We start from the raw sequence: 12,500 nt of genomic DNA, 5'->3' as shown, positions 1-12,500 counted from the left end.
AGAGAGAGAGAGGGAGGGAGGGAGGGAGGGGAGGAAAATATGTACTTGTGAATAGATAAAGCACCTCAAGGAAACAAAATCTGCTATGGCAATCCGAAACGACACACACAAAATTCCACAATAATCTAAAGCAGTCCGAATTATCATTCATAATATCTGCCAGATGTTTTCCATAATGAGTTGTAAAATCGTGACTAAATAATGACGATAGGCGAATAACAGTTCAATCAGATAATCAGCTGATCTGTGTAACGAATCTGATAATACCCCTCCCCCTCTCCCTCCCTCGCCGGATATTTCCATACGTGACCTTGAGGGAAAACAGAAATATTTTGTGTTTGTCTCCGGAGTGTGACCATTGATGCGATTTATCCCCAGAGGGAAAATGTGGACATGTTTGTTTAGTTTTCTCGGACTTGTTTGACAGTGGAGTGTTGGCCTAGACGTAACGCATCCGCCTAGGAAGCGAGAGAATCTGAGCGCACTGGTTCGAATCACATAGTCGTCAATATTTTCTCCACCTCCACTAGACCTTGAGTGGTGGTCTGGGCGCTAGTCATTCGGATGAGACTACAAACTGAGGTCTTGTGTGTAGCATACATTTAGTGCACGAAAAAAAAAACACCCCAAGGCAACAAAAAGGTTGTCCCCCAATAAATTCTGTAGAAAAATCCACTTCGACAGGAAAACAAATGAAATTGCAGGCAGAAAAATAAAATGGGTGGTGCTGTCAGTGTCAGAGAAATCTGTTGTGACAAAAAAGAGTAATACAAATACAATATAAATACAAATAATCAGAAGGGAGGGTCTCTATTTAGTCCTGTTGTTTTACCCCTGGGTAAGACAGAAGTCAGGCTGTGAGCACTGTGTGCGAGGCTACCGCCTGTCATGTGAGCTGGAGTATAGTGAATGTGGCAGTATGACACACGGTTTGGGACGTTTCACTAGGAGTACTATTGTACTGACCTATCTACTCACTTTGAATGAAAACAAAACCACTCTTTTTGTGATAGAATTATCCCGCTCCCTGCCCCGCCCCCTTCAGGAAACCTAAAAAGTCGTAAGATTTAAGTTGACACAGTTGACAACACCGAAGATGAAACAAATAAAAGGAAGGGGGAATGATGATGATGATGATGAGGAGGAGGAGGAGGAGGAGAGAAGGAGGAAGAAGAAAAATAATAATAATAATAATAATGGTATTTATATAGCGCTGGATCTTGTGCAGAGACAAATCAAAGCGCTGTCGCACCAGTCATTCACACGCATGCATAACTCTAATACTGCAGAAACTAAAGACAAGGAAGGGCAGGCAAGAAAAGAAGAAGAAGTAAAACCCAGAACTCAGAAATCTTTTATTGCAGAAAACCTTCTGACCCAATATATATACCATTCATACATAATTTGTATCGCGCCACCCCTGCCTTCCCTCTCTCTCCTCTTCTCTCTCCCTCTATCAAAAAGAAGAAGAAGACGACGATGAGGAGAAAGAGGAGAAAGAAAGGAAAAAAGAAAGAAAGAAAGAAAAGAGAAATACAAGAAAGAAATATCCTCTCACAGACTTTAAACCGAAGTTAGGATGACGGGAAAATCTTGACACCACCACCACAACCACCACCACCACCACCACCACTATCATCATCATCAACATCTTCTTCAGCATCACCACCACCACCACCACCACCACCACCACTACCACCACCACCACTATCATCATCCTCAACATCTTCTTCAGCATCACCACCACCACCACCACCACCACTACCACCACCACCACTATCATCATCCTCAACATCTTCTTCAGCATCACCACCACCACCACTATCATCATCATCATCATCAACATTTTCAGCAGCAGCATCACAATCACCACCACCACCACCATCAACATAATTATTTTCTCCTCCTCCTCCTCTTCTTCAGCATCACCACCACCACCACTATCATCATCATCATCATCAACATTTTCAGCAGCAGCATCACAATCACCACCACCACCACCATCAACATAATTATTTTCTCCTCCTCCTTCTTCTTCTTCGTCATCATCATCTTCTTCTCCACCACCTGCTCCTCCTCCTCCTCCTTCTTCTTCGTCGTTGTCATCATCATCATCATCATCTTCTTCTTCTCCACACCTGCTCCTCCTCCTCCTCCTTCTTCTTCTTCGTCATCATCATCATCTTCTTCTTCTCCACCACCTGCTCCTCCTCCTCCTCCTTCTTCTTCGTCGTTGTCATCATCATCATCATCATCTTCTTCTTCTCCACCACCTGCTCCTCCTCCTCCTCCTTCTTCTTCGTCGTTGTCATCATCATCATCATCTTCTTCTTCTCCACCACCTGCTCCTCCTCCTCTTCCTTCTTCTTCGTCGTCGTTATCATCATCATCATCATCTTCTTCTTCTCCACCACCTGCTCCTCCTCCTCCTTCTTCTTCTTCTTCGTCGTTATCATTATCATCATCATCTTCTTCTTCTCCACCACCTGCTCCTCCTCCTCCTTCTTCTTCTTCGTCGTTATCATCATCATCATCATCATCATCATCATCTTCTTCTCCACCACCTGCTCCTCCTCCTCCCCCTTCTTCTTCTTCGTCATCATCATCATCATCATCATCTTCTTCTTCTTCTCCACCACCTGCTCCTCCTCCTCCCCCTTCTCCTTTTTCTTCTTCTTCACAATCACCGATCCAGCTCACGCGCTCTCATCATCGTGACGGGGGGTGATACAGAAGACAGGAAGGAGAGGGAAGCGGGGCAGATTGCCGGGGGGGGGGGGGGGGGGGGGGGGGGGCGGGGGGGGGGGGGGGGAAGGGGACTCGGAGGGAGGCGGTGGGGGTTGGGGGATTATGAAGGGGGAGACTCATTAACTCGTGACGATATTAAGCCGCTATGCAAAAGATACAGATCATGCGATCAGGTGACCCAAGTGGATCGGCGCGGAACCGCTGAAATAAAAACGTCGGCACTTCGCCCCGAACGATTCAGAACACACAGACCACACAGACGGGCACTTCTGACTTCTACTTCTGCTTCTGCTTCTGGTGGCAGAAGGCGAGTTGGCGAGCAGAAGGAAAGGCAGCGTTGGTGGGAAGTTCTGAGGTCAGAAACAACAACAACAAAAAGCGTCCATCCATTTGGCAGGGTGAGCGAAGATTGGTTTGTTTAGCCAGACACGGCAGTGCAAAAAAAGGAAAAAGAAAGAAAAAACCAAAACAAACTGTATCAGTAATACTATCAAAGTGGATTTTTCCACACAAAAGTTTGCCAGGAAGAGACAGCCTTTTGTTGCAGTGGGTTCTTTTCCGTGCGCTAAGTGCATGTTGCATACGTGACCTGTTTGTCATCTCACCCGAAAGATTAAAGTCTAGACCACCACTCAAAGGCATGTGGAGGAAAGGGAAAAAAATCCATCCTGGTCAGTAATATTCTGCCTAAAAAAAAAGAAAAAAAAGAGCAGTTTTTTTGTTCGATTGGAGTATCAGTTTCAGTCTCTGAAGGAGGCGTCACTGCGTTCGGACAAATCCATATACGCTACACCACATCTGCTCGGCAGATGCCTGACAAGAGGATAACCCAACGTGCTTGGTCATGCCTTGAGTTCATGCATGTATATTCATTTGGTGTACATATCACAGTGCACTTCTTCCACATCATTTTGCCAGAGGACAACACTCCTGTCGCCATGGGGTCTTTTCCCAGTGCGCCAAGTGCGTGCTGCAACACGGGACCTCAGTCTCATCCGAATGACTAGACGCTCAGTTTGATTTTCCTGTCAAGCCTGGCACGAAGGGCGCCAGAGAGCGGGATTCGAACCCACACCCCCACGGACACTGCATGGCCAGACAAGCGTCTTAACCATTCTGTCACCCCTCTCTTTTATCAGTTTGATTGGAATGGCAACGGAGACATCTGATTCAGCCGATTGATGTGTGAAAAAAAAGAGGTGTAAATAATGGTAGCCAAATAATACAGATACATGTTAGTGGTAAAACGTATCAAAGCTTCAAAATTTACCAGGGTAAGGAATCTCTTACCATAAGGTAAGCGGCGAGTGTCTACAGGATCGAGCTCCATGTACGGACCAAGTTATCATCATCATCATCATCATCATCATCATTATTATTATTATTATTATTATTATTATTGTCGATGTTGTTCTTGTTGTTTTTGTTGTTCTTCTTCTTTTCACTCCCACTGCACTAGATATTGAGTGGTAGTCCGGGTGCTAGTCATTCGGATGAGATAATAATAATAATAATAATAATAATAATAATAATAATGGATACTTATATAGCACACTATCCAGAAATCTGCTCTAGGTGCTTTACAAAAACGCTTTGTTAACATAAAACATTACATCTATGTTACAATGATGAATCAATGCTCCGTGTGCAGTATGAACTTACTACACGAGACGGGGTCCCGAGGGGTTAGATTGAGAGAGAGAGAGAGAGAGAGAGAGAGAGAGAGAGAGAGAGAGAGAGAGAGAGAGAGAGAGAGACAGACAGACAGACAGACAGACAGACAGACAGACAGACAGACAGAACACAAATGTTTTAATTGCGTATAGGCCTGTGACCCGTTGCAAACATAATATACATAAATAAACCTACAAATAAGTAGATAAATAACAGACAGATAAACAAATAAACAAATAAATGAATAAATAAATCTTTCGTCCTCACTGTGTCAGTTAGAGATCATCCTTGTGAGAAGACACTTGAATAAGGCAATGGCAAAACATAATTAATCATTTTCGTACCTTAACTAGTTGTTGGTAATGATTCATGATTCATTAAGTCTCTGCGCTTAAAAGCCAGAAAAAGAAACTTTGAAAGATTTAGTCTACTGTCGAGTCCACCATTCAAAATACTTGCACACTGCTGATCTCGTGTCAAGTATGTGTTGGAGCTACTATTTATACAATATTTCAACCTAAGGTCACTGTAGTTTGGGCATTCAAACAGTACATGGAATTCATCTTCACAGTCAGCAGAACAAAGAGGGCAACCCATTTGACCAACAGGGGAAAAGCGGTGGATATTTAAAGCCGAAACACCCATTCTGAAACGCGTAAATATTGTTTTGAAATATCTATTATTAATGTGATCAAGGTATTTTTCACATTCAATGGCGCTTTTAAACGAATGATAAAATTCAAAGCGCCTGCTTTCTGACACATGCGCATATCAGCGCTGACGAAAGCAGTTCTGTAAGCGCTCTTTAAATATGCGTATGAAGAGTTTCTCATCCCCAACTGCCCCAAACATCCAAACATAACCGAAACCATTTGTACAGAGAAGGTTCTTTCCGTAAGTAACCCAGTTTTGTGCATTGTTACTTCTGTTTTGTATGTCGTAAAGCATATCATAGGCTTTTCTAGAACATCTAGACAATGGCTGTTTATGTAGCCGAAACCAATACAGTATACATCTCTCGGCAGAGTTTATAAACAATGGGTATCTTCCAAGTTCGCCGTATGCCATATCATTAGGAGTGAAAGGCGGGACGTTTAGCAGTAATTTGCAAGCTTGCAAATGGATCTTTTTTATGGATTCTCGTGGTTTGAAACCCCATAGCTCCGAGCCACACAAAAGCGAGGGAACAACCTGAGCATCAAAGAGCTTGAAAAACAGTTTAGAAGAATAGTATCCAAGTTTACTTAAAGTTTTCAAAATTACGAAGGTAGCTTTCTTAGCACGAATAACATGTTCAAATCCAGTAGCAACTTCAAAACTAAGTTTAGCTGAAAATAGGACACCTAAATATTTGTAAGAGTTAACTATTTCTAAGCAATCTTGACCAAAAACCAATGTTCTTTCTTTCCTAAGTATCCACCTTTACGAAAAACTATAACTTTACTTTTATCTAGGTTCACTTTCAAGCGTAATCTTTGTGCGCACTCATGTAGAACATTCAGCTGATTTTGTAAACCTGAAATGGTGGAAGACATAAGAGCAATATCATCAGCAAATAGTAAAATAAAGATTTCAATATCATTTGGTTGGAACTGTATTCCATGCTTACCCCGCGTAAACATTTCATGTGCAAGCTCATTAATAAAGAGCGAGAATAGAGTTGGGCTTAATGAGCATCCTTGTTTCAGACCTTGCATACATTTAAAATATTTGGTGCATGAATTACCACATCTAACACAAGATTGTATCGTACTATACATACTCCTCAAAATATTGAACATTCTACCTTTAACACCATTTCTAAGCAGTACACCGAACAATAGGCTGTGTTGTACTCTGTCGAAGGCTTTACTGAAATCTATGAATGCTACATAGAATTTCTTATTTCTTGACAGATGCTTCTCGATGCAGGCATGCAGAGTGAAAATGTGGTCAGTGGTGGAATATGATTTTCTAAATCCCGCTTGCGCTTCTGAAATAATTGAGTTCGTTTCTGCTCAAGAAACGAGTCGATTATTTAAAATGCTTGTGAAAACTTTAGTTAAGTTATTGATCAGAGAAATACCCCGATACTTGTTAGTATCATTTGAATCCCCATTTTTAAGTAGAGGGATTATGATAGATTTCGTCCATTCCTCTGGAAAAATATCATCTCTAAAAAGTTTGTTGAAGTATGTAACTAGGAAAGGGAGTATTGGGTCTATTGAAGCTTTCAAGATTTCACTTATAAGATCATCTGGTCCAGCAGCTTTGCCATTTTTAAGACCTTGGATGGCTTGCTTAATTTCCTCTGCTGTGATGTCTGAATCCAGGATACAATCGAATACCATATCCGAGACGTTAAGTGCAGGTTGGTGCTGATTCTCTTCATAGCCAGAATTCAGCAGATGGTCGAAGTGGACCAGCCACTCATCCTGAGAAATGTTGTTAGCTAAGTGGGCTCTACTGCGATACTTACTGATCTCTGACCAGAAAGCCTGAGAATCGTTTGCAACACTCATCAGAGAATCGATGCGCCCTTGATTAAAGTTACACCTTTTCAGGTCCTTTAGATTGTTATATTTCCTTCTTAGCTGTAGATAGATGTTTTGCTCATTTACGTCCCCAGATCTTTTAAAAAGTGTCAGCGCTGATCTAACTATTCGTTTGTTTTCCTGGCATTCTTTATCAAACCATGTTGTTCTTTTGACAATGCTTCTAGCAGGGCGCTTTGATCGTACACAGGCACTAGCATTCATTAGACAGCTGGTAAGTTCCTGAAGAGCTGTGCTGATATTTGTATCAATCAAAGAGGATGCATAATCTGTGTTATGAAAGAACAAATCGCTATTAGATATTTTTGTAAATTCTGTCATCCTTCCCTTTCTCCAGACAATTCTTTCTGTTTCATAATGGAGCGAACATGGCACTGGTGATTCCCCTTTGATTTCAAATAAAACTGGCATATGTTCTGAATCAACTCTGCTGCAAACTGAAAAACTGGTAATATTGTCAATGAAATCGCTGGAAACAAGGCAGTAATCGATAACGCTACATCCATGTGCTGATATGAAGGTGTAGTCAGGACTAAAGTTACTATGGTTATAACCGTTCATGATACATAAATCAAAGCATGCACAGAAATTTAACATAGTTTCACCAAAAATATTCAATGTGTCATCTTTTGACAGCCTTGATTCTTTGAAGAAAGGAGTTAAGTGGAGGGGTCTGGAGGTCAGATCGGTGTGTGACCACATTACTTGGAGATTGGCTGTCCTTGCATTAAAGTCTCCACTACATATCAAATGGGCCTGTGGGTAACGATTGATTAAGTCCAGAATACAATGATCAAGGGCATCTATATGGCAAGTAAAATTTGATGTTTTATACTGTACTGAACCAGATGGTGGGATATAAACAAATACCATAAGCAGATCTTTGTCCCATTGTAGCATGCACTTAGAAATCTTGATGCAGACCACATGCTTGGCATTAACCACTACTGGTGTTATGAATTTGCTCAGGTCTTTATGGACAAGCAGCAGTAACCCCCCGCTTCTACGACCCATATATGAGTGTTTCACTGCTGCTGTTCTAAACATAGTGTGGTTTCTTTCTGAAAACACCCTCCAAATCAAACATACCATCTATATAAGTTTCAGTTAGGCACGCAATGTCAAACGTTTGTACAAAGATAAGAAAATCGGAGTCAGCAAGTTTGCTTGCAAGTCCATCAATATTCCACGCCATACAAGACAGTTCTGAAGAGAACGCGCAACGGGCCGGCCAAATCCCTATTTGTCTGAATTTGTGTGGGTGGTGCTGTTGTTGTCACTGGACTGGAATTTGTCAGTGAGTCGTGTTTGTTTGCTTCTGTCAACGTGTCTGCTTTGTTTGTTTCTAGTTTTGCTTTGTTTGCGTGTAACGGGTGCTCTTTGTGGGGTAAGTCTGGATGTTTCAGACAGAGAGAGAGAGAGAGAGAGAGAGAGAAAGAGAGAAAGAGAGAGGGGCACAGAGAGAGACAGAGAAAGAGGAGAGAGAGAAAGAGAGACAGAGAGAGAAAGAGAGAGAGACAGAGAAGAGAGAGAGAGAGAGAGAGAGAGAGAGAGAGAGAGAGAGAGAGAGAGAGAGAGAGAGAGAGATCACATGTTTCACATCAAATTCCAGATCGGTATGAGATCAAAACCATTTTCGCATCACGATTCGCCCAAGGCAAAGGAATCTTAAGCACTGCCCTGGGAATAAATGCATACATTTTAATTCACTATCACATGACAGTAATTTGCATTCGCGCCTTACCCACACGCACGCGAGCGGCACACCAACACACACACACACACACACACACACACACACACACACACACACAGACAAACACACACACACGGACTGATCCCTCTCCCCACAGTGTTCGATTTCTGCTGTTCTTACATTTTGTTTCTATCGGTTTTAGTTGTTGTTGTTATTGTTGTTATCGTCATCGTCGTCGTTGTTGTTCTTATTCTTCCTCTTCTTTATTCATTCACTGCGCGCGCACACACACACACACACACACACACACACACACACACACACACACACACACGTACGTAATGATTTATCAATTGTTCTTTAATATTTCATTTTATTTCATTTTCTACTTCTTCTTCTTCTTCCTTCCCTTTCTCTTCCTCTCTTCCTTCCTTCCTATCTCTTCCCCCTTTCTTTCCCCTTTCTCTTCCTCTCTTCCTTCCTTCCTATCCCTTCCCCCCTTTCTTTCCCCTTTCTCTTCCTCTCTTCCTTCCTTCCTATCCCTTCCCCCCTTTCTTTCCTCTTTCTCTTCCTTCCTTCCTTCCTTCCTTCCTTCCTTCCTATCCCTTCCCCCTTTCTGTTCCCTTTCTCTTCCTCTCTTCCTTCCTTCCTATCCCTTCCCCCCTTTCTTTCCCCTTTCTCTTCCTCTCTTCCTTCCTTCCTATCTCTTCCCTCCTTTCTTTCCTCTTTCTCTTCCTCTCTTCCTTCCTTCCTATCCCTTCCCTCCTTTCTTTCCCCTTTCTCTTCCTTCCTTCCTATCCCTTCCCCCATTTCTTTTCCCTTTCTCTTCCTCTCTTCCTTCCATCCTATCTCTTCTCTCTTTCTTCTCCCTTTCTCTTCCTCTCTTCCTTCCTTCCTATCACTTCCCCCCTCTCTTTCCTCTTTCTCTTCCTCTCTTCCTTCCTTCCTTCCTTCCTTCCTATCCCTTCCCCCCTTTCTTTCCCCTTTCTCTTCCTCTCTTCCTTCCTTCCTATCTCTTCCCTCTTTCTTCTCCCTTTCTCTTCCTCTCTTCCTTCCTTCCTATCCCTTCCCTCCTTTCTTTCCCCTTTCTCTTCCTCTCTTCCTTCCTTCCTTCCTATCCCTTCCCTCCTTTCTGTTCCCTTTCCGCTTTCCGTCTCCCCTATCATTTTCTTACTGTCCTATGTTTTTATTTATCTGTATAGAAAACAGGTGGAGGAGGAGAGAGCTAAGTCAGAAGAACGGAAACAACCATGGGAACGTGGCACTTTCTTCTGCTGGTCGTCGCCTGTCTTCACAGCACGAGTAAGTGACCTGAAGCTGCTGCTGCAACAACTACTGTTACTGACATTATTGATACTTATGTCGTGTGTGTGTGTGTGTGTGTGTGTGTGTGTGTGTGTGTGTGTGTGTGCGAGCGCGCGCGCACACACACAGGGACTGAGGTCAGTTTTTGTTGGGTGCATTCATGGCAATGAAACTGCTGATAAAGCAGCTAAAAGAGGAGCACAAGATTAAGAAAAATCGACAAAAATACATGTCCGTCTTTCCGTATAAGAGGCATACAGTTTGTTGGAAAAATCAGCATGGGGTCGATTTCATAACCGATGGAAGGAAAAGTTTTTAAAACATAAAGGGACATTATTCCCCGAGAATTTTATTAAAGAAAAGATACCGAACCCATCAGCTTCTTATACAAGATTAATAACCTCTACTTTCTTCCGTATGAAACTTGATGCGCTGAAGACAAAGTACAGTAAAAATGTTACATGCATCTGTTGTAAGCAGTTCAGCTTGTATCTTTGTTTGTTTCACTGTCAGCAGTTACGTACCTTCTTGCCCAAGTATTTCAAAGAGAATAATAATTCTGCAGATGATTTTTGGAAAGTTATTTCTGACGAGGTTCTTATGGTCGAACTTTCACAGGCATTAGTTCATACCCGTATTTCTACATTCCTTTTATGTACTTCAGAGTTGCGTTAATGGTTTCTTATTGTTGTTATAATTATTGAATTATTTCTGGTAAATGTAATTGCATGTTAGTTATGCATTTATTTTTGGTGTTTTTTTATTTATTTATTTTTTTTTATACTTTTTCTGTTTTCCTCTCACCTCCCCCGCCCACCCCCCACCATTTTTTTCTCTGTTCTTTTTTTTTTTTTTTTTAATCGTCTAATATCACTGATAGTGAAAAGATGATAAACAAAAGAACGAACACACACACACACACACACACACACACACACACACACACACACACACACACACACACACACACACACACACCGAAAACAAAAATATATGATTGCTAGAGTGGATTTTACAACGATATTTTTTAAATTTATTATTTTTATTTTTTGGTCATGGATTATTCTGTATGTGTTAAGTGCATCCTAGACCTTGGACCTTGGTTTACCAACTATTCCGAAGTATTACTGTTTCTTCTATACTGTTGCTGTTACCGCTGTTACTGATGCTGTCGACTTTTGTAACCACTGTTTCTGTTACTGCCGTTACAACTGCTGCTGTGGCTACTGTTACTATTGCTACTGTTGCTGCTGCTATTGTTGTCCGAATTATTGCGCTGCTTTTCAACAACTACTGTTATTGCCGTTACTACTGTTGTCACTGTTGCACCACTATTTCCGTTACTGGCGTTACTACTGTTGTCACTGTTGCTACCACTGTTTCCGTTACTGGCGGTACTGCTGCTGTCACTGTTGTTACCACTGTTTCCGTTACTGGCGTTACTACTGTTGTCACTGTTGCACCACTATTTCCGTTACTGGCGTTACTACTGTTGTCACTGTTGCTACCACTGTTTCCGTTACTGGCGGTACTGCTGCTGTCACTGTTGTACAACTGTTTCCGTTACTGGCGTTACTACTCCTGTCACTGTTGTACCACTGTTTCCGTTACTGGCGTTACCGCCACTGTCACTGTTGTACAACTGTTTCCGTTACTGGCGTTACTGCCGCTGTCACTGTTGTACAACTGTTTCCGTTACTGGCGTTACTGCCGCTGTCACTGTTGTACAACTGTTTCCGTTACTGGCGTTACAACTGCTGCTGCTGCAGCTACTGCTACTAATGCTACTGTTGATGCTGCTATTATTGTTATTACTGCTACTACTGTTATTGTTGTTACAACTGCTGTCGACAGCCTTTGCCGAAACTGTTGCTGTCACTGCCGTTACTGTTGCTGCTGTTACTACCCCTACTGTTGCTGCTGTTACTACAGCTACAGTTACTGTTGCTGCTGCTGCTGCTGTTGTTATTACTACTGCTAATGTTATTGCTGTTACTATTGCTGTCGTTTTTGCTACCATTGTTGCCGCTGCTGTTACCACTGCTGCTGTTGCTGCTGCTATTGTTATTACTGCTGCTACTGTTGCTGCTGCTATTGTTGTTATTACTGCTGCTACTGTTGCTGCTGCTATTGTTGTTATTACTGCTGCTACTGTTGCTGCTGCTATTGTTGTTATTACTGCTGCTACTGCGGCGGCGAAGTGAACCACACGTCAACAGCGACGGCGACGATAACGACGATGATGACAATGATGACGACAACGACGATGATGGTAATGATGACGACAGCGACGATGATAATGGTTACAACGGCGACAACTATGATGATAACGACGGCACAACGACGATGATGATAGTGATGACGACGACGACCATGGATTATCGATAACGATGGCGACCACTGTGATGATAACGACGACGACGATGACGACAATGATGTCGACGTCGACGATAACGACGACGACAACGACGGTGATGATAACGATAAGGACGACAACGATAACGACGGCGACAATAATGATAACGATGACGGCGACGATGATG

At 42.4% G+C, this 12,500-nt stretch overlaps 1 protein-coding gene across 1 annotated transcript in view; it reads left to right on the top strand.

Annotated features, from left to right (window-relative positions):
* The first annotated feature begins 2,982 nt into the window (after positions 1–2,982).
* The window catches only part of LOC143277674 (uncharacterized), a 22,501-nt gene continuing 12,983 nt past the window's right edge, over positions 2,983–12,500 (top strand). Inside the window, exons 1-2 of the mRNA XM_076582586.1 lie at positions 2,983–3,146; positions 9,855–9,954. Coding sequence (XP_076438701.1) covers positions 9,903–9,954 — 52 coding nt within the window. The 5' untranslated portion in view covers positions 2,983–3,146; positions 9,855–9,902. The remainder of the gene's footprint in view (positions 3,147–9,854; positions 9,955–12,500) is intronic.

Source organism: Babylonia areolata, chromosome 34, assembly GCF_041734735.1.
Source record: "Babylonia areolata isolate BAREFJ2019XMU chromosome 34, ASM4173473v1, whole genome shotgun sequence".
Classification (NCBI taxonomy): domain Eukaryota; kingdom Metazoa; phylum Mollusca; class Gastropoda; order Neogastropoda; family Buccinidae; genus Babylonia; species Babylonia areolata.
The sequence above is the reverse complement of the archived record's forward strand: the minus strand, read 5'-3'. Positions and strand labels throughout refer to the sequence as shown.